We start from the raw sequence: 26,658 nt of genomic DNA, 5'->3' as shown, positions 1-26,658 counted from the left end.
ATAGATAGAGGATAGAGGATTACTGCACAGGTCCTGGACCTGTTGGACCGCTGCGTGAGCAGGCTGCTGGGCACGATGGACCCCAGGTCTGACCCAGCGGAGGCATTGCTTATGTTCTTATGTAACTGCCATGATGGTTTTTGAATGTGTGATATACCAAATAGTTCAATACAAATAGATGTCTACTTGTTCTAAGGAAACTGATTTCAAATAGGCTTCAGAAAACCCACTTAACTTAGGTGGCTCCTTATAAAATTAAATCATGTACAATATTGTATTGAAAAGGAATATTTATTGGTTTACAAATTGATATATACTCCTCATTCCTACAGAATGAATTGGCCAAGGCAATATGTAATATAAAAACCATAATAAAAAAGAAGCAAAGCAAACACAGATAACATAATATGGGCAGACTAGATGGTCCTTGTGGTATGTAACTGTTATATTTTGTGAGGCTGATATTCAGTGGGAGTCATCTGAATGGGAACAGCTCCTACCCAAGTCCCATTCATCAGGTCATACCTGGATTTGCAGTAGGATTTTCTGGATAATCCTTGGCATTATCTGGGTAGAGACAAGGTGGTCAAGGGCTGGAACTGGAAATTACTGGCAGTAGTCAGTGTGCGCTAATGGCCTCAAAGCTTCAGGGACGTTGCGGCGCGGCTTTGTAAAAGAGGCCGTTAGTTTATTTTCACTTTTTTGTTAAGGTTACAAGGGGGCTGCTGAAAAGTTCTCAGCCCAACCAAGAATGAGTTATTCCACACTTCTCTTGACACTTCATTTCAATGAGGCAAATGCATCTAGCAAATGGGCACAAGTATAGGGAAACCAAGCCATTGTGACATCATTGTTGAGGTTGGCTCTTAGGCATTGGTGAAATGAGGCATTATGACATCACAATAGGAGGGGCCGCTGAAAAGTTCTCAGACCAACCAAGAAGAGAATAATGTGGAGTTATTCCACACTTTTCTTGGCAGTTTTTGTTTCAATTCATAGCACTGAAATGAAAAGTGTAAAAACAGTGTCGAAAAACTTGTAAGTTTCATGACAGCAGCCCCTTGTAGGTATACAAAATCTATGATTATATCATTTCCATATCAAGCAGTTACAGGATGCTCAGTTCCAACTGAGTTGAGAATTACCTCATCCTGTTACTTTGAAAGGCTTTGAAAACTTATTTGTTTAAAAAGTTCTTCCTTTAAGCTCTTTTATACTCGACATATAATCTTAATGTTATGTTGGCTGCTTTGAACCTGCTTCCAGGGAATTGGTGGAATACAAGCACCATTACCATTACCCAGCTAAGTAGCACTGGCCAACCTATACCCCAATATTTTGCACTGACTGATATCTAACGGGTGCTAGAATACTGTTCACCCTCTATGTTGCCCCTTCCATTCACTGCCCTCTCTTCTCTTTCCATCCAGTGTCCGCCCCCTCTCTCTCTGTCCCATATGGCCTCTCTCCATCTCCTCCTTCCTTTTGCCTTGGTCTGGCATACCTTCCTCCTTTCCTCCAAGCCATTCTCTCCCCCTCTGCTCCCTTTCCTCATTTAACTACTTCATTGGTCAGCAGCAGCATTCACAATTCATTGCTGTTGCTGGCTTCAGGTCTTTCTCTCTGGCCGGTCCTGTCTTCATGAAAACAGGAATTAGGCAGGACCGGCCAGAGAGGAAGGCCTGAAGCCAGCAACAGCAGCGAATTGTAAATGCTGCTGCTGCCTGAAGCACCCGAGGCAGACGCTTCTCTCCCCTCCCAGCCCAACCCCCGCTGACTCTGCGACCCTCCCAGCAAGATGACTTTAATATCAAACCTCCCTCCAGCGTTGGCACTCGCTGCACGTTAAACAGGCTGCTTCGGGCTTTCTCCTGCAGTTGAGTCCCTTTGTCGCGTCATTGATGACATCATCAGTGACGCGGCAAAGGGACTCAACTGCAGGAGAAAGCCCGAAGCAGCCTGTTTAACGTGCAGTGACTGCCAACGCTGGAGGGATGTTTGTACCGGTGCAGAAGCGATATGTCTCTCCCCCTCCAGTACCTGTGCAGCACTTTGCTGCGGCGCATCCTCCCATGGGGGGGGGGGGGGGGTTTGCACAGTGGGAACGGGTGAGAGCGCCGATTTCCAGTTGGGTTTTTTTTGTTTGTTTGTTTTAAGTTGAAAGCCGGCACTGCAGCTCCTCTCTCGATCCTGGTGCAGTTCGAGAGAGGAGCCGTTACCATTCACGGTGAGGAAGGCCGCCGCAGCTGTATAATTTTTTTTTTATTATTTGAAAGTCGCCGCGAGCAAGTGGTGACGTAAAACCTGCGCGTGCGCAATCGTGTTTTCGCGACGGATCAGGGAACACGATTTTTTTAGTGCGCATGCGCGTCCTACCATTTTATTATATTAGATGAAAATTCCATGGTGGCCAGCATTTAAAAAAGTGCTGGGTATTGAACACAAAACACTAGTGAAATATCACTACAATCCAATCTATCCTTTTGAGAGAAGAGCTTGACAGCTTGTGAAATTGCCTCTGACAAATAATGAAAAAGGATTTTTACTGGTAATATTGGCTTTATATATTTGCATAGGGGTTTTTCATACTTTTTTTTGGCTATTTCTCCCCTAACTAAATTTCTTTCACTTTACGGGCAACCAAGAAAATACTGGATGTGTAATCACACATATCAAACTGGTCTTTGTTGTACTCCCTGTGAATAACCTCCAGATCCTCAATGACAAAACCTGTCTCAGTGATAGCTTTCTTCATGAATGCTTCATCCAATGTCAGGCAGGAGAAGCGTTTTTTCCCACATATGAAAGAGGTACAACCAAGAACCTCACTGATTACTATGTGCCCTCCTATTTTGAGCAAGGATGAGAGATTCTTCAATGCGTTCTGATAGCTGTCTAGGTCGCTGCAAGCACATTCAAGGCATCCGAAAGTAAGCACACAATCAGCTTTCGGCAGTACTAATGGATCCATTGGGTGACTCTTGGTGACATCACATTTTACAACTTGTTTAACTGTTCTTCTTAATTTCTCCTGTTTTTCGGTCAGTTGTCCACTAAAAGAAGAGAACATATAAGGAGATAAATCAAGAATGTATTTAGCATGCTTCTTAGTCCAATCTGTTTATTGATTTTGTCGAGCATAAACAAGAGAAAACATGTATGGTTCACAAAAGTTTACATGTATGATCAATAGTCAGATATATCCATTATAGTAATACAGTTAGAATAATGAACAATTATAATTTTTGAAGATAAATGTCAATGGGTTGCAATACTTTACTAGTAAATCTTGATTGAGATAAGTGCAGTTTCTCAGTAATGTGCCATTCATATCTCTTAAACAAACATATAGAATTCCACCAAAAAGTGTAATTAAGTAAAGAAGCCGTTTTCCAAAATTGCAATACTTGTTGGATTCCTACTGAGATCATGATATCTATCAACTTATGATTACATGAACAATACGAAAAGCATGGATGTAGTGAACGCATAATAATAATGTCAAAAGACAAATCAGCAGTACATGTAGAAATGGGGCAGATTGTAGACCATATTAGTTCCCAGAAAAGTTGAATGTGTGGGCAGGAAAAAAGCATATGGGACAGAGTACCTTGTGAATTTAGACAATGCCAGCAAAGATCACTGAGTGTTAATTTGGCCTTTTTCATTTTATATGGAGTCCATATGGCACGCCACATAAGAAATAATAACGATTGAGACATACTGGACGACAGCAAGGGTCTATTAACTTTTGACCAGAATCTACCCAATTCTAATGTGGAAGGATCTATTTGGAGCTCTTGAGACCATTTATTAATTAGTTCTATGGATGATGGAAATCGGGAGTCTCTATATAATTTATAGAAGGAAGAAATCTCTTGTTTCTTATTGTTCTGGTAAGTTTTCCTTATTTGGCAGCCTGATTCTTTGTTGGCATTTTGAACCCACTACATTCCCCCTGCTCCCACTAGACACCAGGGATTATTAGGACTCTGATAAGACACAAGGTAGGGTGATCAGAGATATGTTTGTTGCCAGGACAAATCTGATGCTAGGGGAACTAGAAGATCAATGTCGGGAGATTAGGTGATTAGAGTGTGCATGAAGAATGGGAGCATTGATTTTTGAAAGTTGTTTCCATATACATATGGGGTATAGAAGCACATTTTTCCTCATCCGTAACGTCCAAAAATTGCTTATCTTAATGGAGTCTCTGTGTTTGGCAAGGCCTCCATAAATGACAGGAATCAAATGCAAGCTAAAGTACAGGAGATGGTTGTGATGTCAAAACAATATTTAATAAATGTTGTATAAACAATGAAAGAAATAACTCAACATGGCCATGTTTCACCCAATGGTGGCAGCAGGGGTAATTCAGATTGCTGATGATATTTAGTATAGAAGCACCGATATGGGCTGATTGAAAAGTAATGAGACTGCCTCTGTTTTTTTGGGGGGGGAGGGTTTCTTTCCAAGAAATAGACCTGGCAACGCTGTGCTGGTTCTTGTGCAGCTCATGTATCAACGTGTCTGAACCTGCAGTTGGACTGCCTTAGTCTTCATTGTTGGGTCACAGTGAGAGGAAGAACTTCATAGGGTTCATTATAGCAGATGAAGAAGACCTTCTTCTGGGGTCCTATGCAAATGTACGAAAGGGGATTGAAAATAAAAACATTTGTAAGAACAGGGATGATATCATACGTGTTATATACGTGATGTGGTACAAGCAGTGCACCAAGGAGTGACAAACAATTACAAACTTGATTTAAAAAATGTGTGTCACCTCCAGAGTAAACAGAAGGTGATAAGGAGATGAAGAACTGAAACTAAGTATAAGATTGTGCACTGGCATAGGATCCCAGAAGAAGGTCTTTTGTGATCGAAACATGGGTCTTGTTGGGTCCATACCACAATTCTTTTACTGTGTTGCCTATGTATTGCATCATGTATACTACAACTGGTTAATAAAGCCTCTATCAAGATCTTCAATTCCACAGTTGTTCTCCTTGTTTTTGCTCTCCTGCTTTCCTTGTGGAACTCTTTGGTGGATTGTTAATGGTTCTCGAAACAATTTGTCATGCCATGACGAAACATACAAAGTTTTTCCTCTTACTGTGACCCAACAATGAAGACTACGGCAGTCCAACTGCAGGTTCAGAAACGTCAATCTATGAGCTTCAAAAGAACCAGCACAGTGTTGCCATGTTTACTTCTTGGAAAGAAAAACAGAGGCAGTCTCATTACAATCAGCCCTCATGCTTTTGAAGACATCAATAAAAAGAATACCTATCAGTTATTAACAACACAGGGATCTATTTATCTTGTACAACCAATCAGAATAACTTGATTTACCCTTGAAGTCATTGGGCAAAACATGGCCACGATGGGCTGACATTTTATGGGTTGGCTGCCAGGAGCTTATGCTGACCTTGGCTGAATATCACTGGCACTCTAAGTCCCTGCTCATCATCAACACTGGCCCCTTGCCCACCCCTGACCGACCCACTTTTCTGGGGGCCAGTCAGAGGTGATATTCAGTGGCAGTCCTTGCTTTAGTGTCACTGAATATTGGCGATTGGGTGGCAATAGGCAATTTTAAATGTTCAGTCAGCATTACTATACCTCTTCCCTTCCAGATCACAGACAGTCTTCACCATGGGTGTCCAATCAAAGAGCCCTGGCTCATTCTTCAGCCACTTCTCAAAATATTGCCGGTTTTGTTCAGTGTAGTCAGCAGCAATGATTTCTTTGAAGGCTTCACACGCTGATAGCTCCTGATAAATAGCAGGTCCAGGGCCAATATCAATCAAGAGGTCTCCTTTTACTTTACCTGCATGCACAGTTACGTATAAAGAAATGCAGATTTAGGATTTCTGGCATTTATAACCCCTGCTGGTTTATAAAAAGCCACTCACTGGATATATCTAAACTTTTGTATATATACACACACACACATATACATACCTATACACACACACATGAAGCTTTACTTTGCATAGGTGGTCCAAATCTTGACATGCACAATTTCACAAGTATTTTATAAAGGGCTTTCTATAATTTACATACAAGGATACAGAAAATGCATGTGCCATTTGCACATGTACAGGGTGAACAGCCATTTTATCAAAGAACACATTATAAAAATAGCAACCAGTTCCCCTTTCACCTAAGCATTTAAGCACCAGCATTCACATATGTAAGAGCTGGATTTTACAAAACTGCAGGCAATATTCTCTAGTGTACCAAGGGCGGGGCAGTGGGGATAGTCCGCCCAGGGTGCAGGTAGTGTGGGAGGGGTGCACGGAGTGGTCGCAGGGCCACGTCCACATGTGCCTGGCAGTTGGTTCTGCTGGTCCTTGCCACTTCTGATGTCAATTTTCTGTTCCAGAGCAGGGGACTGGTAGAGCCGACGGCCACATATGGGCTGTGACCCTGCAACCAATCCACTCCCCCCCCCTTCACTGCCTGGAGGATGGGTGTGCTCCAGCCAGAAGAGGGGGTTACCACAGAATATCCCTAGATAGCCCCGATTGAGAAATTTAAATAGGCAGGAGCCTCTCCTGGCCATTTAAATTGCTTTGAATATTGGGCCCTATATAATCATATACATCATCAGATTTCTAAAGATAACAAAATCAAAGTACTACCAAATAAAACCAGTATCAGCTTTTCTCATAATTAATGATCCTTTCAAACTCGGTGTTGAGTGAAATGTTGTGGTGGCTGTGCTAGTCCACTTTTCAAGATAATATATAGAAACAAAATTAAAAACAAAGGAAATAAGATAATACCTTTTATTGGACTAACTCAATGCATTTTATGATGAGCTTTTGAGGTAACCCTTCTTCTTTAGATCAGAAACTCACTGTTGAGTTCTTTTTTTAATAGGTTGCAAGAGGATGCCTTTTTGGGGGGACATGCTGTTCCAGCTTTGGTTTCCTCCCCCCCCCCTCCACATGCAGGAGGAGACATCGGAACCACAAGTCTGTGCATTCAACAGCGCAAAGCCAGGACTGCTCCTGCTCATGATGTTAGATAGGTCCTTATCTCATGCCCATTAGCAGAGAGAGGAGAGGGCAGGTGAGGAACAGTACACTGTTTTCTCTGAGGATCAAAGCTCAAAGAGATTTTGAGTTTTGAAGCCAATAGAACACATAAATTTAAGAGCAACCCTGATAAGTAGGCACCGTATAAGTATCCTGTTGCTTAGAGATACAAAAGAACTTCTTTATAAATACAGCTCCTGCTGCAATGGATAGAAATTAATACCCACCTGAAGAGAAAGTCTGGGCCAGTTTTCTCAGTACAAATTGAAGAAATCCATCATGCACCAGCATACCAGATTCTGCTCCATAATATATATCAAGGTAATCTCTTGGGTCAAAATTTATTTGATAGGTATCCTTGTTAGTAAACTCTGACGCCATTTTGCTCTTTCAAATTTTTAGGTGCTCTTATATGCTTCCCAGTTCAGGCAAATACAGACCATCCCAGCTGAGCTGTTCTTATACAGTACTAAAGTTCTGGCTAGGAGCTCTTATAATTATTGGCGACAGTTGGATGTGGATGTAGGCCAAGGCTCAAACACTGGATGAGGGAGTAGAGCAGCAGTCCAAATAGCAAGAAATGAGGTACAAAGTCTGAAGCTTCTCAAAACCTCTGACAGTCACTTGGCAAAAAGGAAAAAGAAAACAAAAAAAGGTCAAAAAACCCTCTCAAAGATTGCTTATTTTTTATCTTTTGTACAAATACTTTAAGATTTGTGCTATATAGATGCTTCTAGCAATATATTAATACAACTGTTGAGGATATATATTTTTTTTATTGCCTCCTGATTAATGGCTTTGAACATGTAGCAAGACATCACAGATTCCAGAATTCATGCTCCTAAAATGACCCCATAAACAGTGAGGTAATGAAGGTTGGGCGTGGGTGCCTCCTCCTGGCTTTTGAAGGGAACTACTTAAAGCCCTGCTTAGGCTGGGTCTAGTGGATTTCCAAAGGGAGAGTTGCAAAGTTGCTGCAGGAACCCAGAAGGATTCAGTATCCTTAAAGAGGAGCTGCTTCTTTGTGCTCAGGTAGGTCATGCCAGCTAGGGACAGCAGCGCTTCCCAAGACCTGCTCAGTTTAACCTAAGAAGAGAAGAAAGAGACTAGAGGAGGCTAACTAATCAAGGAAGGATATGGAAGGCTCTTGCTCTCCCCCCCATGCAAACCTTTAGCCTTTTAACTCCTTCACTTCAATTGCAAATCAGGCCCCTTGTTCCCTTCTCCCAAGATTTTGATAATTAAACTCAACAACTAGGATCATCCTACCACTTTCTCTCCTTCAACAATCCTATCAAAATGCTTAATTAGATTTCATACTAGGGCATAATTTTATAATATTTCCAGCAGGGCAAATGTGACTGCGGATTGCTCCTCCCAAAGACCACTAGACCACCATGGATATGCATGGTAGGTCTTTCAGGATGGTGGGAAGGTGCTCTATGGGGGTGGGGGAGTGGATGTCACCAAGGGTTGGGGCCTTGATTAAGGATGGGAGGCTTAATTGGGGAGATGAGGATTCATTTGGAAGGCTGGGAGCTTGATTGGGGGTGGGGGGCTTGATCAGGGGGTGAGGGGGAAATGGCACAGCCCTTTAGTCTCCTAAGAGCTTTGGGCTTTGGCTTTGAGGCACAATGCTTTCAGCATGATAATATAATGCCAGCTTTTATCTGGTGTTCATCCAGTGCACCCTGCAAGTCATATTCTGAATTTTACATAGTAATGAGCTGCCTTGTATGCATTTGCATATTCTGCATCTTATTACTATGTAACCTGCAGTAGGGAAAGACAACTGCTTTACAGCCCTTGAAGTCATGTTAAGGAGCAGATGAGGTTCTAACGCAGCTTGATAAATTCCTAATTGCCCATTCCCCTTTCACCATCAGGGTTACCACTAAGCAGTTTTAAAATGGTGAGAGTCCACCACCAGTGTTCCTGAAGTGGGAGGATAACACTTTTACAAGAAACAGGTAGATCCCAAGAGATCTGCCTGTCTCTCACATGGAATAGCCTCCCAATGGAGGTGGTGGAGACAAAGACTGTATCTGAATTCGAGAAAGTATGAGACAAGTACATACAATCTCTATGGGAGAGGAAGGGATAGTAGGTAGTATGGCTAAGCAGTCTTAATGGGCCATATGGTCTTTATCTTCCATCATTTTTCTATGTTTATCAGTTGATGATAGGTCAGAGCAATTATTAACTCTGTTGAGCACTCACTGGACAAGTGAGTCCAAAAAGTAAACTTACCTTTATGAAGTAAGATACTTCATCCCTGATACAATACAGCAGGGGTGCCCAATACGTTGATCATGATTGACCGGTAGATCGAGAAGGCAACGCAAATCGATCGCAGAGCCCATCCCGGGCTCTGTGATAGACTCGTATTGCCTTCCTGATCTACCGGGCCGATCAGCCTTTCTCTCCCCGATGTCCCCCACCACCCTCCCTGCAGAAGCATCGGACCGACCAGCAATCCGCTCCCCGATGTCAATTCTGACATCAGAGAGGAAGTTCTGGGCCAGCCAATCCTCTCCAATGTCAGAATTGATGTCAGGGAGTGGAATGCTGGTCAGCGCAATGCTTCTACAGGGAGAGCTTGGGGCAGCGGTGGCTTGGGGGCCTGATCCCAGATGGCGGCGGTGGCAAACCTAGTGGCTTGGGGGAGGACAGGGAGAAAGAAGGAAAGGGAGCAGGCAGGGAGATAGAAAGAAGGGGGGGCAAGGAGACAAAGAAAGAAGGGAAACAGAAAGAAAGGGGGAACAGGGAGTCAGAAAGAAATGGGGCAGGGAGAGAGAGAGAAAGAAAGGGAGGCAGGGAGACAGAAAGAAAGAAGGGGGCAGGGAGAAAGAAAGAAAAAGTTGGGGGAGAGAATGAGGTCTGGAGGAGAGGAAGCATACAGGAGGCTGAAAGAAGGGAAGAAATATTGGATGCACAGTCAGAAGAAGAAAGTGCAACCAGAGACTCATGAAATCACCAAACAACAAAGGTAGGAAAAATGATTTTATTTTCAATTTAGTGATCAAAATGTGTCCATTTTGAGAATTTATATCTGCTGTCTATATTTTGCACTTTGGCTCCCTTTTACTAAATCGCAATAGCGTTTTTTAGCGCAGGGAGCCTATGAGCGTCGAGAGCTGTTTCATTATAAAACCTTCAATAGTGAGAGAAGGTAAGCTCTGCAGGACTCCATGGAACCTTAAATGCTTGAGTACCTGATTGTAAACTGCTTAATACACCTTGTCCAAGTGGTATATCAAATCCCAATCCCCTTCCCCCTTCCTGTCCCTAGTAGTTGAAAACACAGTATTTAGCACAGCCCCCTATAGGACTCCTGCTCAGCTTAGAGCAGTGGTCTCAAACTCAAACCCTTTGCAGGGCCACATTTTGGATTTGTAGGTACTTGGAGAGCCGCAGAAAAAAATAATTAATGTCTTATTAAAGAAATGACAACTTTGCACGAGGTAAGTACCTACAAATCCAAAATGTGGACTATCTGAAATCAACATCTGTAGTCCACCTCTGTACGCGATTGTGAGGTGGAGTGGAGAGGACAGTCGTGTACAGATGCAGGAAAGTGCTTGCGTGAGGTTACAGCAGTGAGGCGGGCAATGTTCCAGAATGTAAGGTAACCATTGGAGACAGTGCAGCATGTGCATGTGTCCAGTGCTGGAGGAGGTGAGAGCTGAAAGTGGTTGCGGAAGCGACCGCCGGACACTCAAGGCACAAGTTTTCCATAAATAATCATTCTTTATAATACTGAGGGCCTCAAAATAGTACCTGGCGGGCCGCATGTGGCCCCAGGGCCGTGAGTTTGAGACCACTGGCTTAGAGGGAACAGTGGCACTTAGGTGGATTTTTGACATTTCCTCATGTATGTGTACACATACATACATATGCTGCTAGTATTCGAGTCATTTGTGTGTGTATTGGATGTATACCGTAAATGTATAAATGCTTACTTTTTAGAACAGCACCCCTCCCTAAGCCTCAATTATCCACAATTATTAGATTTAGCAAATTTTCTTTTGAAGTTTGGAGGAAACTAAAGTGCCAGATTCTTTTCTGTTCTTTTTATTATGCTTATCCAACATGATTAATGGTAGTTCAACAATTTTAAAAGTATGCCCTTCTGCCAACTTTTCTCTTTCCTGTTAGAGTTAAATTACGGCAGTTGCCTTTGGTTATATAAAGACACGGAACAGTGAATTTTGTTATATTTGCAGATTTGAAACAGGACAATGGATTTCACTGGCGGAGATTACTACCAGAAAGATTTTGATCCTACCGACTACCTAAACACGTACTATAATACCACATCTGGAGCATTTGTGGACAAATATTTTTTGTCCTTTGTCCTGAAAAAGATGTCTGAAACCTTTAAGCCAGGTATGTTACCAATTTGATATTTCTCCTCACAGGAGAGTAGTAGCCTTTTTCAAGTGAAACAAAACTCTGGAATGAAGGGACATAGATTGACCGTGAAAGGGGATAGACTCAGGAGTAATCTAAGGAAATATGTCTTCATAAATAGAAGGGGGTGGGGGGATGTAAATGTACGGAATGGCCTCCTAGTGGAGACTAAGACTGCATCTGAATTCAGGAAAGCATGGCACAAGCACAGAGGATCTCTGAAGGAGAGGAAGGGATTGTAGAGCCTAGTAGTAAGGATGGACATACACTTCCCCCTCCCCATTTGTGGTTTCAACACTTGCGGTTTCACATATTCATGATTTATTTTTTTTGGGGGGGGGAACCCCATAGTTTACCAGCCTTCCTCCCGGCATCCCGGCCTTACCTGGTGGTCTAGTGGGCTTTCGGGACAGGAGCAAACTTCCTACGCTCCTGCCCCGTGTAGCTCGCCAATAGGAAATGGCTGCCGTGAGCTTCCGTTGTAGTCTTGAGAGACTAAGGGAACTCACGGCAGTCATTTCCTATTGGCGATCCGCACGGGGCAGGAGCATAGGAAGATCGCTACTGTCTCGAAAGCCTGCTAGACCACCAGGTAAGGCCGGGATGCCAAGGGGAAGGCGGGAGAGAGGCGGGGGTGGGTCAGAGCTGGACCAGAAGTTATTTGCGGTTTTTCTCAATTCGCAGTCCGGCTCTGCCCCTATCCCCTGCAAATACTGAGGGCGAAGTGTACTACATAAGCCTATTTAATGTACAGTGCTGTGTAGTCTAGCAGCGCCAGTGTCCACATAAGCCCCGTCTCCTCCCCAGCACCACCCCCTGGCCTGCCCTGACCAGCCCACTTTTTGGGTGGCTAGTCAGAGCCAATGGTCAGCAGCACTGCCCAGCTTAGTGCCTCTGAATATTGGTGGTTGGCTGCCCATCACCGATTTAATCAGCCAGAGCCACATCATAAGCTCTACATAGGACTAGGTCTAGAATTGCTTTGTCTCTTATTGGTTCCTGAACCAGCTGCTCCATAAAGCAATCCTTGATTTCATCAAGGAATTTTACCTCTCTAGTATGCCCAGATGTTACATTTACCCAGTCAATATCAGGGTAATTGAAATCACTCTTAATTACTGTATTACCCAGTTTATTAGCCTCCCTAATTTCTGATAACATTTCAGCATCTGTCTGTTCATCTTGGCCAGGTGGATGGTAGTACACTCCTACCACTATCCTTTTTCCCTTTATACATGGAATTTCTACCCATAGGGATTCCAAGGTATGTTTTAGATCTGTAGAATTTATACCCCCTCATCTACAAAGCCGCGCGGTAACGGCCCCAAAGCCCGTAGAGATTTAAAGGGCTTCGGGGCTATTGCCGCACGGCAGCTGCTAGCGCAGCTTTGTAGAAGTGGGGGTTAGTCTTCTCTCTTTTGAGGTTTTATTTGTATACAACTTTGATCGCTCCTATTGAAAGATAATACTGTATATTACATACCAATAAAGATAAACATATACTCCTGTGACTGGCAGCTTAGTTATATCCTTAGCATTGTGGATAGAAATAGCTGGGGAGGCTGGAGAATCGGCATCATCTATTATTACAAACTAATAACACAGGGCATTAGAACATAAGAATCGCCATACTGGGTCAGACCAGTGGATCGTCTAATCCTATTTCCAATTCAGGTCACAATACTTGTCAGAATCCCAAAGGGTAGCAAGATTCCATGCTACTGATCTCAGGGAAAACAATGGCTTTCAAGCAAAAAAATATAGACAGATATAGTGATGAGAGAACTAATTATTATGTATCCAAGAAATACCTTTCAGAAAAATATTTTTAACAATTTTATCGAACCCTTTTTCTTGATGTCAGAAGACCTATTAAACTGACCAGTTGATCTATTTCATGTTACTGTAATTATTTTAACTACTAATAAAGGGCTCCTTTTGCAAAGGGGCATTAGGGCCTTAACATGCGGAATAGCGTGCGCTAAAATGCCGCGTGCTAGCCGCTACCACCTCCTCTTGAGCAGGTGGTAGTTTTTCGGGTAGGGCACGCTAATCCGGTGTGTGCGCTACAAACGCCAGCGCACCTTTGTAAAAGGAGCCCAAAGGCTCCCTTTTACTAAACCGTTCTAGCGGTTTTTAGCGCCAGGAGCCGCGCTGAATGCTGTGCGCATCTCCCGATGCTCATAGAGTTCCTGTGAGCGTCGGGAGCAGCGTGAGGCATTCAGCACGGCTCCCTGTGCTAAAAAACGCTAGTGCAGTTTAATAAAAGGGGGCCAAAAGGAGGAAAAATGCCTCAGATCCCCATATGCTGCCAGTGTATTTACTTGCAGGCTATACTAGAAAGGGAGAGCACCTCATAGGCTAAGAAACCTCCTTAATTGACTTATTCCTGCACATCAGAAAAATTTTTGATAGATTGTTTCAAAGATATTCAACTAATGTCCAAAAATCCAAGGCACTTTATAAACTTTGAAAACTGATATGCATAATAGCTTTAAAAAGATAAACTTATCTTGTCATCGTTGTTCATTAACTCTGAAACTTTGTATCAATCTCTGCTCCCGGTCTACCGCCGACTAAGGCTAGCCAACGTTTCGCCGTAGGCTGCATTAGGGCAAGGGACCACAATATACCTCAAAAAAATAAAAGAAAACAGAGATTAACTGTTGGCAATGTTAATCTCTGTTTTCTTTGATTTTGTGAGGTATATTGTGGTTCCTTGCCCTGATGCAGCCTACGGCGAAACGCTGGCTAGTTTTAGTCGGCGGTAGACCGGGAGCAGAGATCGATAGAAAGGGCTCCTTTTATCAAGGTGCGCTACGGGGGTTAGCGCGTTGGACATTTCATCACGCGCTAATGCCCTGCGGCACGCCAAAAAACTAACGCCTCGTCAATGGAGGCGTTAGCGACTAGCATGGCAGGCGGTTGAACGCGCAGTATTCCGTGTGTTAACCGCCTACCGCAGCTTGATAAAAGGAGCCCAAAGTTTCAGAGTTAATGAACAACGATGACAAGATAAGTTTATCTTTTTAAAGCTATTATGCATATCAGTTTTCAAAGTTTGTAAAGTGCCTTGGATTTTTGGACATTAGTTGAATATCTTTGAAACAATCTATCAAAAAATTTTCTGATGTGCAGGAATAAGTCAATTAAGGAGGTTTCTCAGCCTATGAGGTGCTCTCCCTTTCTAGTATAGCCTGCAAGTAAATATACTGGCAGCATATGGGGATCTGAAGCATTTTTCCTCCTTTTATTAGTAGTTAAAATAATTACAATAACATGAAATAGATCAACTTGTCAGGATAATGTGCCTTCTGACAGCAAGAAAAGGGATTCATTAAAAATGTTAAAAATATTTTTATGAGAAGTATTTCTTGGAAAAGAATGGCTTCTCCCATATCTGTCTCAATAGCAGATTAAGGACTTTACCTCCAGTGACTTGTCCAAAGCTTTTTTTAATCCAGCTATGTTAATTACTGTTACTACATCCTCTGGCAACAAACTCCAGAACTATGTACAAATCAATCTTTTAAAAGAGAAGAGTGGCAGGTTTATTATTTGACTCACATAGTTTTACCTGCTTACTCAATTCAGTTGTAAGGTAGCTGGAGGCGAAATCTGCCTTTCTCTGTACAAGCTGATGCATGCTTTTCAGGTTTGCCTTGGGATCAATTTATTGTTGCTTTCATATCTTTATTAGTATTACCATTTAAACAAATGAAATGCAAACACAAAAACTTGATTGAACACACAGTATAAAGACAGGGTAAATGGCCCTTGCAAAATCAACAATTACTACTTCAAGACATACCGTACTGGGCGGACTTCTATGGTCTATTTCCCAGAAATGTCAAAGAAAGACAATGTAATCATGAATTAATAATGCATATGACTGTTGGGTAGGCTGGAAGGACTCTTTATCTGTAAACACCCAAAGATATTCAAATATCAATAATTTTATCAGAAATCTATGAAGGCAGGTTCCTACCACGGAGAAAAAGACCTCAGTGTTTCATGGGGGGTCAATCCAAGAAACTACTATGACAAATTCTAAATTGTCATAGAAAACACATCCTTGGTCGTAAAAAAAACTCCGTGTTTTCAAAATTGTTATATTAACAGAATCATTCAAAAGCACATAACAGCAAGCATATAGAAGCAAGCATGTAGAAAAACCTGCACTTATCTTCAATATGTCTTCTGATAATCAAGATCTCCACTGCTCCGTTGTCAGGTTTAAATACACTTTCCCAGTTCAATTTCCCGTTGAATTTAAAGACTCATCTCATTATTCCCGACAGGCCCTGTTTCGCCAATATGCTGCTTCAGGGGAATTTCTTTGAAAAAGAGCAACTGCTTCAAAGTCCTCTAGAGCAGTGGTTCCCAACCCTGTCCTGGAGGACCACCAGGCCAGTCAGGTTTTCAGGATAGCCCTAATGAATATGCATGAGAGAGATCTGCATATAATGGAGGTGCCAGGCATGCAAACCTGCTCCATGCATATTCATTAGGGCTATCCTGAAAACCCGACTGGCCTTGTGGTCCTCCAGGACAGGGTTGGGAACCACTGCTCTAGAGGACTGACCCCCATGAAACACTGAGGTCTTTTTCTCCATGGTAGGAACCTGCCTTCATAGATTTCTGATAAAATTATTGATATTTGAATATCTTTGGGTGTTTACATATATTTTTGATATTCAGCTTATATTGTATTAGGACTCTTTATCTGCCATCATGTACTATTTTACTAGGGGGCTCAATTTCAAAAGAGAAAAACGTCCAAAAAATAGCAAAAAGTGGCATTTTGATATTTTTTTGCTAAAACATCCACATTGTCATTTCTAAAACACATTTTCAGCTGGGTTTCTATGCTGTTTGTCGTCAGTGCACCTAAATCTCAAGGGGGCATGGAAGGGGCATTTTATGGGTGGGATTAGGGCGAATTTATGATTTAGATGTTTTTCTGCAATAATGCAACATTACAGAAAACTTATATCCTAGTAATCAGTGCAGTGAACTACAGAGAAGGGGACCCAGGCCCATATCTCACTCTAACTCAGCAGTCTCAAACTCAATCCCTTTGCAGGGCCACATTTTGGATTTGTAGAAAAAAATAGGTGAATGGCTTATTAAAGAAATGACAACTTTGCATGAGGTAAAACTCAATATAGTTTATAAATCTTTCTTTAATTGCTTCTGATAATTTCAGCTATTCACAGGTGAAAGCAGTGCAACATGCAGAAAGTGAAGTTTAGATCGTTTTTCACTTTCTGCATGTTGCACTGCTTTCAGCTGTGTATAGCTGAAATTATCAGAAGCAATTAAGGAAAGATTTATAAACTATAAAGAGTTTTACCTCATTCAAAATTGTGGTTTAGATTCTAAAGTATCAACTGCAAGAGACAGATAGAGAGTCCCAACCACCATGAAATCATACTCCAGGGACTCCAGAATCTTCATTCTGAGCATAGTGGGAAGATTGTGGTGTCCTGCTACAAATGTAATTGCCCCAACCTTCCATATAAAATGTAACCTCTGTAGGCAAGGGGGCCAACTCTACTTATTTACAAAATTTACACTAAACCTAAATTATAGGTTCTTGTTACATCTCTAAATGAATATCAATATAAATTCTCTGGAAGCTATTACTTGGATAGGTGAAATGGGATTGCTATATAAGAACAAGAGACCAGAATGGGAAGATATGAGGAAGCATCAAAGAGGAAGTGTTGGGTAGCAATGATAGTCCAATATAATGCTGGAGAAAAAGAATTATTCTTGAAACTTGAATTTACAAGCAAGAGTAAAAGCCAAGGTCTGTCCCTGGAAGTGTAAAGGGACAGTTGGTGAGGCAGAGAGATAAATTGAGTCATATGCTCCCAGAAGAAAGAAATAACCCTTTTCAAGAAATCTCACAATACAGTACAGGGTGGCACACACAGTACATAATTTGCAGAAGCCATTTTGGTTTTAGATTGATTTCTATTCTCACACATGACCAAGTAACTGAGATTTTCAAAGACTAAATCATGCATAGTTTGTCCTATTAATAACATTTTAAAAGAAGTGCCTTTCATACGAGATAGGATACTGGTGTATTAAAAGCTGTACTCTCTTTTGCCTGTAGGTTGTGTGGCAGGAAACATCTTGATTGATGTTGGTTCTGGTCCCTCCATTTACCAGATCATGTCCGCCTGTGAGGTCTTTAAGGAGATCATTGTCACAGATTTCACAGACAAGAACCGTCAAGAGTATGAGAGATGGTTAAAAAAGGCACCAGGAATATTTGACTGGGCACCAATTGGGAATTTTGTTTGTGAGCTGGAAAGTAACAGGTGTGTACATGGTGGGAAGAATGAGTTTTCTAGAAATATTTTCAATTCTAATGTCTTCCCATTGAGCATATATCATGCACAATTCTAGTAAGATATGGGCTATACTATATCTGTATGAAAAATACCAGCTGCACCTTTTTCCCTTACCCCTTCCAGTATCTAACTCTATCCTCTTCCCCCAATCCAGCATGTGCCCTGTTTTTCTCTCTCCTTACCACTTCCATTCAGCATCTGCTCTCCTCTCTCTCCTCCCCATTTTCTTCCGGCATCTGCCCGTTCTCTCACTCCCCCCCCCCCACTTCCTTCTAGCATCTGCTCCCCTATCTCTCTCCCCTTCCTACTTTCATCCAGGGTCTGCTCGCCTCTCTCTCCTCCCCACTTCTTTCTAGCATCTGCTCCCCTCTTTTACCCTCCCTTACATCTGCTCCCCTCTCTTTCCTCCCCATTTCCTTTGAGCATCTGCTCCCCTCTTTCACCATTCCCCCACTTCCATCCAGCGTCTGCCCCCCCCCCTCTTTCTCCACACAATAAACCTAAAGCGCCACAAAGTTTTCTCTCTCATAGGGGCCCTGATGCATCACCACTGAAGCATCTCCTCTGATGTAACTTCCTGTTTCCACCGGATCGTGTCAGAGGAAATGCTTCAGGGCAGCCACATGCAACTAGTGAGAATGGCTGCATTTTCAGGGCCCCTCTGGTTTCCAAAAGTGCCATGAAGGTGAGAGGAAGGGAGGGAGATGGCCCGACAAAGGGTAGAGATGCCCCCAACAAGGAGAAGAGATGCCTGCACCATGGGGGCCCCTGGAGCTGTGGGGCCCAGGGCAGCTGCCCTGTTTGCCCTCCCCTAATGCTGGCCCTGGTCATAGTACCACACCGGTGGGCCCCTTTGATGTTTTCAGGCCCAAGGCATGTGCCTACTGGGCCTACCCTTTAATCTGGCCCTGCCCACTAGACATTTAGAAAGTCAGTTTTAAAAATGCCCACTTGGACGTCTTGACAGCCTCAGCACCCTGAGGTTGTGGGTTCAAACCCAAGCAGCTCTTTGTGACCCTGGGCATGTCACTTAATCCCCCCATTGCCCCAGGAACATTAAAGAGATTGTGATCCCACTGGGACAGGCAAGGAAAAATGCTTGAGTACCTTAATAAACTCATGTGAACCATTCTGAGCTCCCCTGGGAGAATGGAATAGAAAATTGAATAAATAAATAATAAATAAATAGTTTATTCTGTCTTTTGGACATCTATCTTTTTTTTTAAAATAAGCCCCATAGAATGTACAGCGCTGCATACGCCTTTCAGCGCTATAGAAATAATAAATAGTAGTAGTAGTAGTAGACTAGGAGACATGCCATGAAGTTACACAGTATTGCTTAGTCCAGGGGTAGGCAATTCCGGTCCTTGAGAGCCAGAGCCAGGTCAGGTTTTCAGGATATCCACAATAAATATGCATGAGATAGATTTGCATCTCAAGGAGGCAGTGCATGCAAATCCATCTCATACATATTCATTGTGGATATCCTGAAAACCTGACTTGGCTCCGGCTCTCAAAGACCGGAATTTCCTACCCCTGGCTTAGTGAAACAGCTAACAGAGCTGTTCTTTTTTTGACATTTTATTTTCTGAATAAGAACATGACAGCCTAACTTTAGCCACTTACTTAACAAGTTAGTGGTGTGACTATTGTTGCTAACCAATTAAGTATTTGCTCCAGTGCCGTAGTAAAGGGGAGGGCAGTCTGCCCCGGGCGCGGTCTTGGTAGGGGCGCTGGCACCTGTCCTCCTCTCTACCTTCCCGCTTTTTCCCAATCCCCACTGTTGCACCCGCGCCCCTTCCCTTATACCTCTTTAATTTTCCCTGAGTGAGCAGCATTACGAACTTGCTGGCCCCGCGTCAGAGTCGTCTCTCTCTGTTGACACTTCCAGGCCCCCGCTCCTAGGAAGTGATGTCAGAGGGATAGCCGACATGACGAGGGCAACAAGTTCGTAATGTTGCTCATGCCTGGAAAATTAAAAAGTTACTGGGAAAAGGAAGGGGTGTGTGCACATGGCAGGGGGGTTGGGAAGGAATTGGGGGGGCACGGCGGAGGAATGCCACTGTCTCAGGCGCCACTCACCCTCGCTACATCACTGATTGGCTCCATCCAAGTTTTTCCCATGAACCACCCTAGCACCAGCCTGACAGTTCAGAGCTGGTTAGTGATCATCACTGCTCCCTCTGAGCTGAGTGGGAGTCCTCCAGTTGAATTGCTGCCAGTGGGGGATGGTGCTTCAATATTGTGCGTTCAATCACTAGGAACAAGCAGGTTCTTGGATATCTTGCAGATCTTGCCTGTCCCTCAAAACTGTAAATGTGATAGTGAAACAGCACCCTCTACTGGCAGGACTGTAGGTGAAGGTCTCCTGCTGGGCTTAGAGCAGTGGTTTCAAATTCAAACCCTTTGCAGGGCCACATTTTGGATTTGTAGGTATTTGGAGGGCCTCAGAAAAAATAATTAATGTCTTATTAAAGAAATGACAATTTTGCATGAGGTAAAACTTTATAGTTTATAAATCTTTCCTTTTGGCTAAATCTTAAAAATAATATTGTAATTTATAGCTAAAGAGACATATGATCAAGAAACTGTTTTATTTTACTTTTGTGATTGTGATAAACATACCGAGGGCCTCAAAATAGTACCTGGCAGGCCGCGAGTTTGAGACCACTGGCTTAGAGAAAATAGTGGTTGTAACATTTAAAGGTATTTTCTTGTTAATTGCTGCTGAATATCAGCGCTTAGGTAGAAACAAGTCATTTAATTGGGCAGAAACCTCTCTTGCCTGGTTAAGTCACTTTGAATATGAGGTGAAAGGTCTCACCGCATAAAATGGGACCTGTGCTAAAATAAAATGAGTTAGTGGTAAAATAGCCCATGGCTCTTAAGAGCAGCCCATGTTGATACTTTAACCCTTAAATATTGATAAATTTTCAAAGAGAAGCTATCCATGTATAGAATTACCAGATGTCCTGGGAAACCCGAACATGTCCTCTTTTTAGTGGATTGTCTGGGCGCCCTGAGGGATTTCCAAAACCCGGCAGTTTGTCTGGATTTTGGAAGTCCTGAGCTCAGAGGCCATGCCTGGAAACCTTAGCGCATGTGTGGCCACCACCATGATGACATCATACTCGTATGCGCATGCATGTGACCATTGCGTCAATATCCGCGCATGCGCGAAGGCTTCCAAATGCGGCCTTCGAGTTCAGGGAGGTTTGTGTAGGGGAGGGGTTGGAGGAGGAACAGGGCAGAGCCAGGGGCAGAATGGGGCGAGGCCCGATGCCTTCTTTTTTTCAAAGAGGAAATCTGGCAACCCTATCCATGTAGTTGCTCTTTAAGAATTTGGAAGACACGGGTTCAAATGTAGCCACGTACTTTGCTGCAAAGAGACCTTGTGAAAGCTATACCTTCCGTGCATACTTATAATTTTCATCTGTGACCAGGGTTTCAAAACCAGCAGGTGAATGGTGGTATTCAGAAACATTAGATAGGTCCCGGACTTAAAGCAAGCAGTTCCAATTTCAAATATGGACGTACTAGCCTTGAGTAGCAGCCTTTGTCTTACTGGTAGGCATGTACAGAATAGATCTTCTTAGCCAGTAGAAGGAATAAATCACTATCAACTTCCAGAGTACCATGGTCTCAAGACTGGCATCATTTAGTCAGTTGTTGCTAATGCTGTCCCACTTCTTGCTGTTGTGGTCATGTTCTCACTGGCGGTCATTAATATTCCAGGCAAAGCTGGGCAGAAAAGGAAGAGAAGATAAGAAGAACGGTCAGTAAGGTTCTGAAGTGTGACATTATGAAGACCAACCCTGTTGACCCTGTGACCCTCCCCCAGGCTGACTGTGTGGTCACTTCATTGTGTTTGGAAGCTGCATGTAAAGATCTGGAAGCCTTGCGCCATGCCTTAAAAAATGTTGCATCACTGTTAAAAATTAGGGGGCACCTGGTTATTTGTGGCGTCTTAAACTGCAGCTTTTATTTAGTAGGCCAAAAAAAGTTTTTCTCTCTGGCTTTTGATGATGTGTTTCTTCGCAAAGTTCTCTCTGAAATTAATTTTGTCATTAAGGAGTTTGAGGTGATTCCTGTGGCTGAAAGAAAGAAAGAAATCTCTGATCATTCTGCAATATTTTTCCTTCTAGCATATAAACAGGGAGATGATAAGTCTGAATAAAGAGCACATGTTGAGTTCCTGTTGAGAAAACCAAAAAAACTCTGTGGAGTGACGATGTTCCTAAATGGACTTTATTTGAAAGTGTCAAAGTTCCAAAGGTACACTGAAATCATCCACATAAAATAATTTCATCCACATAAAAATAAATCATCCACATAAAAGCCTTAAAGGACCTAGTCCACTAGGGATACAGGGCCCAACATGGTCTGCGTTTCGACAATTGTTTCCCACGTATTCACCTTTATAGGACCCCCAGGGACCCGTGAAGAAGACTTTTTGTCGAAACATGGACCGTGTTGGGTCCTGTATCCCTAGCGGACTAGGTCCTTTAAGGCTTTTATGTGGATGATTTATTTTTATGTGGATGATTTCAGTGTACCTTTGGAACTTTGACACTTTCAAATAAAGTCCATTTAGGAGCATCGTCACTCCACAGAGTTTTTTTGTTTTTTTCTGGATTTTCTTCTTTGTGGATATTTTGGGGTCAATTCCTTTTGTTTTTTGAGATCCTTTTGAGAACATTTGCTATGTCCATTATTATCCAGCATTCTAAGACTGATATCCCACATGTCTGCCTCTGTATACTGACAGGTTTGTTTGTTAGAAAATCATTTTTGTTGGATTGGATTTATTATTTTTGATTGACCGCTACTGACAATGGTGTTAAGTGGTGCATAATTATAACAAAGGGCAAAACTTTACAAATCAAAGTATACAATATAACTCTATTGTTACAAATACTTAAAATCACCATATGATGAACCATGCATTAGATAATTATCCCCCTCCTTTACTAATGCGTAGCACGGGTTTTAGCGCCGGCAGTGGCGGTAACTGCTCTGACGCTCATATGATCATCGGAGCGGTTACCGCCGCTGCTGGCGCTCAAACCCGCGCTATGCGTCAGTAAAGGAAGGGGATAATTATCTAATTTACATTAGACTACAATAAACCAGAATAAGATAAATCATTGCGAACAATTCAAACAATGTATTCCAGAACACTGGCCCACATTCTTTCACTTTTCCCAAATACCTATATGTTTGATATTTGCAAAGTAGAGGCATTTTTACAGATGGTAATACAAAGTGTCAATATATATTCTTCACTTCTCCCTCCGTATTTGCGGTTTCAGCAATCGCGGTTTGGATTATTCGCAGTTTTTAGCTTGCTGGCTCCTCCCCCCCTCCCCAAATTACATCAGCCTACATAGAGAAATCGCTGATTCCAAGCGTTTACAGAGAAAATAGCTGATTCCCGGCACTTTCTTCACCGTGTTTTGCCTCTCCTTCAGGAACAGGCCAGGTCTCCCACCATGTTATTTGCAGTTTCACCATATTCACGATGGTTTTTAATAGAAAACAGCGAATAACATATGAAAAAGTTATTTGCGGTTTTTCTGTATTTGCGGGTCTGTTAATCCCCTATTACAGTGAATACAGAGGGAGAAGTGTATATAGCTCTGCTCACTCACCTGTTCCTTTACTATTGTTCATTCTTTTCAGACCGGTCTCTTTGTTTATGCTCTATAATCCAACTGAGCACACTGTTTATAGTTTGTCCTTTTTCTCCCTTTTCTTGCTTTTGTCCTTTCACCTTTTTTTCATAGCTGTTTGTAGTGCTTTCACTTTACCTTGTTTTGGATCAGAATTAGTGGATCATTTATAGTTTATTTTCCCGTTGTCTCTGCTTTATTCATAATATTATAACTTTAAATCTCCTAACATGTATCAGCTCTATACAGTGGCTTGCAGTGAGGGCTATCAGGGGATTCAGTGAATCTCCAGCTCCCATGTGTTTTTTTTTAATTTTCTTTTTTTTTTTTTTTTTGATGCAGTTTGATTTGTTGAATAGGTAGCCTGCTCAACCAGTCAAACTACATCAGGCAAAAAGTAATCCCCCCTAAAAAGCATGGCTCTTGGGTTGGAAATTTTCCGAATCCCCTGAAGTACTGATCTGAATTTGATTGGTTGAGCAATATCTGCCTACTGCCTGCTCGACCAATCAAATTCAGAGCAGTGCCCTCGGGGCCTTTAGAGCGAATCCCTTGAGGGCCCTGACCGCACACCACTGCCTTTATATAATGTTTCTTCACAAACGTGGCAACCGTTTATTCAATTGGCGGCACTTTCTGAGTGAGATCACCATATTGGGCAGGCTGAGTAATTTTGAAAAACTTTTTTTGGCCCACATATCTTAGTTCTGAAATATTAGTCAATTTGGAACAGAGAAAATATTGTTTCATCTCTTAGGCTGTGGCACTTTAACTTCAGAATCACATTAAAGATTTATTTCTATGAGATTATTTTGTCACTATAGTGATAACATTTTGTTCTTTATATGGGCGCATCTTCGCTTTTATTGTGTCAAGGTTTTTATGTTCAGCTACACCCTGGTTATGTTTATTGCATTTAGGGCTCCTTTTACTAAGGTGAGCTAGGGCTTTAACGCACGGAATAGCGCACGCTAGACCTTAATGCCAGCATTGAGCTGGCGTTAGTTCTAGAAGCATAGCACGCGGTAATTTCCTGTGTGCACTATAAACGCTAGCGCATCTTTGTAAACGAGCCCTTAATGTTCCTTGGTTTTCACTTCAGTATGATTTCTTTATGTTGCACGTGAGCGTCTAAATGATTAGTAGTAAAAACATGTTTTAATGATTCTTTTCTCTACTCACCTGTATTTTTTAAAATATATATTGTAAACCGCCTAGACGTAATAATGGGCGATATATCAAATAAATAATAAACTTGAAATTTCTTTGTTTTTGAGGGGCTTTTTTGTCTTTGGTCATTGTGCCATATATTATTTCCTTGCATATTAGTTCATAGGACACTGAGCATTTTTATTTTTACTGACTTTAACATAAATAAATAAATACTGACTTTAACAAACTGGCTAATGATCTTTTTTAAAGAGCCCTAGAAACATTTCACTTATATGATTTTTTTGGGAGGATCCTCAGATTGCCATTTGAGTAAATACCTCTAAAATGGCTCCATTCTTCATTGTGTGTATATCATCTATTTTTTGTTTATTTTTTCAATAACCATTGTCATTGGTCTATAAAATACTGAGTGGAGTGGAACAGGTAGATGTGAAATGCTGGTTTACGCTCTCCAAAGACACTAGGACAAGGAGGCAAGTCGGTAAATTTAAAACAAACCAGAAAAAAATTTTTTTTTTCACTCAATGTGTAATTAAACTCTGGAATTTGTTGCCAGAGAATGTGGTGAAAGCAGCTAGCTTAGCAGGCTTTAAAAAAGGTTTGGATGATTTCCTAAAAGAAAAGTCTATAAGCCATTATTAAAAGGGACTTGGGAAAATCCGCTGCTTCTGCCTAAGATAAGCAGCATAAAATCTATTTTACTCTTTGGGCTCTTGCCAGATACTTGTAACCTGGGCCGGCCACTGTTAGAAACAGTACACTGGGATGATGGATCATCGGTCTGTTCTGGCTCATTTTAAAAAAAGATAAACGTCCAAAAGACAGCATAGACCAGCACTTAGATGTCTTACTAGTCAAAACCTCTAAGTGGACATTTTCAAAACTGACTTTCTAGACGTCTTTCTAGTCGTTTAGTCTCTAGTGCATCTAAATCTTAAGGGGACATGTTAGAGGCATGTTTTAAGTAGGATTAGGTCAGGCTTAGCAATTGGACATTTTTAGTGATAAACATTTTATAAAACATTCAGGACACAATTTGGACGTTTTGGGCTAGACCTGTTTTTAAAATGAATAAGGGCCAAAAAGGTACCCAAATTGACCAGATGACACAGGAGGGATGAAAATATGGCCCTCACACACTCCTCCAGAGGTCACTGACCCCCCTCCCCCCCTCCCAAATATCTGCATGAAACAGTACATATTTCTCTATATAATGACTGCAGATGCTATGGCCAGTTCTAATAGAGCTGTAAGCAGGTCGTTGGAGTATCCTAGTGGGCAGTGCAGTGGACTGCAGAGAAGGGGATCCAAGTCCAAATGTAACCCCTCCCTCTTTGACTTTCAATTCCCACTCTCTTAACCCTTTCAGGACCAAGGGACATATTTGTCCCATAACTTTTAAAATCCTATAAATTTTGATTGGGATAGTCTACAGTTCTAAATTTGATATGTACGGATTCCATATGATACTGCCTTTATGTAAACAAACTGGGTCCGACATTCATTCATTAGCGTCGTTGCTAGATTGACGAGAAGATTCACTTGCCACACTGTCCATAAGCCAGAAGTGTGATTTTTTTAAATAAAAATAATGATATTTCACAAAAAAAATCAATTTTTTGGCATCTGCAAGCCCTTTTTACCATAAAAATGTCGTCAAAACCACAAAAATTGGCCTACGATCCTTATGGTCCTGAAAGGGTTAACCTGTAGTCTTAGGTTACCTAACAAGATAAAGTAAGAATTATAACAAAACGAGGGAAAAGTTAACATAAAATATAAAATTACCCTAAATAAAAAAATACAAGGAATAAGAGTTTTTGTTGTTTTATTTTTACAACTCTAACAAAGGGTATATATCTAAATAACTTTAGAATAATATTCTAAATAAAGTTTTCCTCAAAGAATTTAGTCCTTTCAAATAATTTTATCCTCACAGAGTTCAGATGTAAATTTTTCTCACATGGTTCTGTTGTTTTATTTATG

The 26,658-nt window shown here is 41.9% G+C and overlaps 2 protein-coding genes across 2 annotated transcripts; one reads left to right on the top strand and one right to left on the bottom strand.

The window, feature by feature from the left end:
• Positions 1 to 2,565: 2,565 nt before the first annotated feature.
• Positions 2,566 to 7,519, bottom strand: LOC117347493 (indolethylamine N-methyltransferase-like). Its single transcript, XM_033918516.1, has 3 exons — positions 7,274 to 7,519; positions 5,623 to 5,830; positions 2,566 to 3,053 (listed from the first exon to the last, which is right to left on the bottom strand). Exons 1-3 carry the CDS (start codon positions 7,425 to 7,427, stop codon positions 2,615 to 2,617), a joined length of 801 nt encoding a protein of 266 aa, XP_033774407.1. The 5' UTR covers positions 7,428 to 7,519; the 3' UTR covers positions 2,566 to 2,614.
• A 481-nt stretch (positions 7,520 to 8,000) lies between these two features.
• LOC117347555 (indolethylamine N-methyltransferase-like) lies at positions 8,001 to 22,144 on the top strand. Its single transcript, XM_033918645.1, has 4 exons — positions 8,001 to 8,078; positions 11,273 to 11,435; positions 17,587 to 17,794; positions 21,563 to 22,144. The coding sequence occupies exons 2-4, from the start codon at positions 11,288 to 11,290 to the stop codon at positions 22,002 to 22,004; spliced, it is 798 nt and encodes a 265-aa protein (XP_033774536.1). The 5' UTR covers positions 8,001 to 8,078; positions 11,273 to 11,287; the 3' UTR covers positions 22,005 to 22,144.
• Positions 22,145 to 26,658: the final 4,514 nt, after the last annotated feature.

This window comes from Geotrypetes seraphini, chromosome 13 (genome assembly GCF_902459505.1).
Source record: "Geotrypetes seraphini chromosome 13, aGeoSer1.1, whole genome shotgun sequence".
In the NCBI taxonomy this organism is placed as follows: Eukaryota; Metazoa; Chordata; class Amphibia; order Gymnophiona; family Dermophiidae; genus Geotrypetes; species Geotrypetes seraphini.
This window is presented reverse-complemented; position numbering and strand designations above follow the sequence as displayed.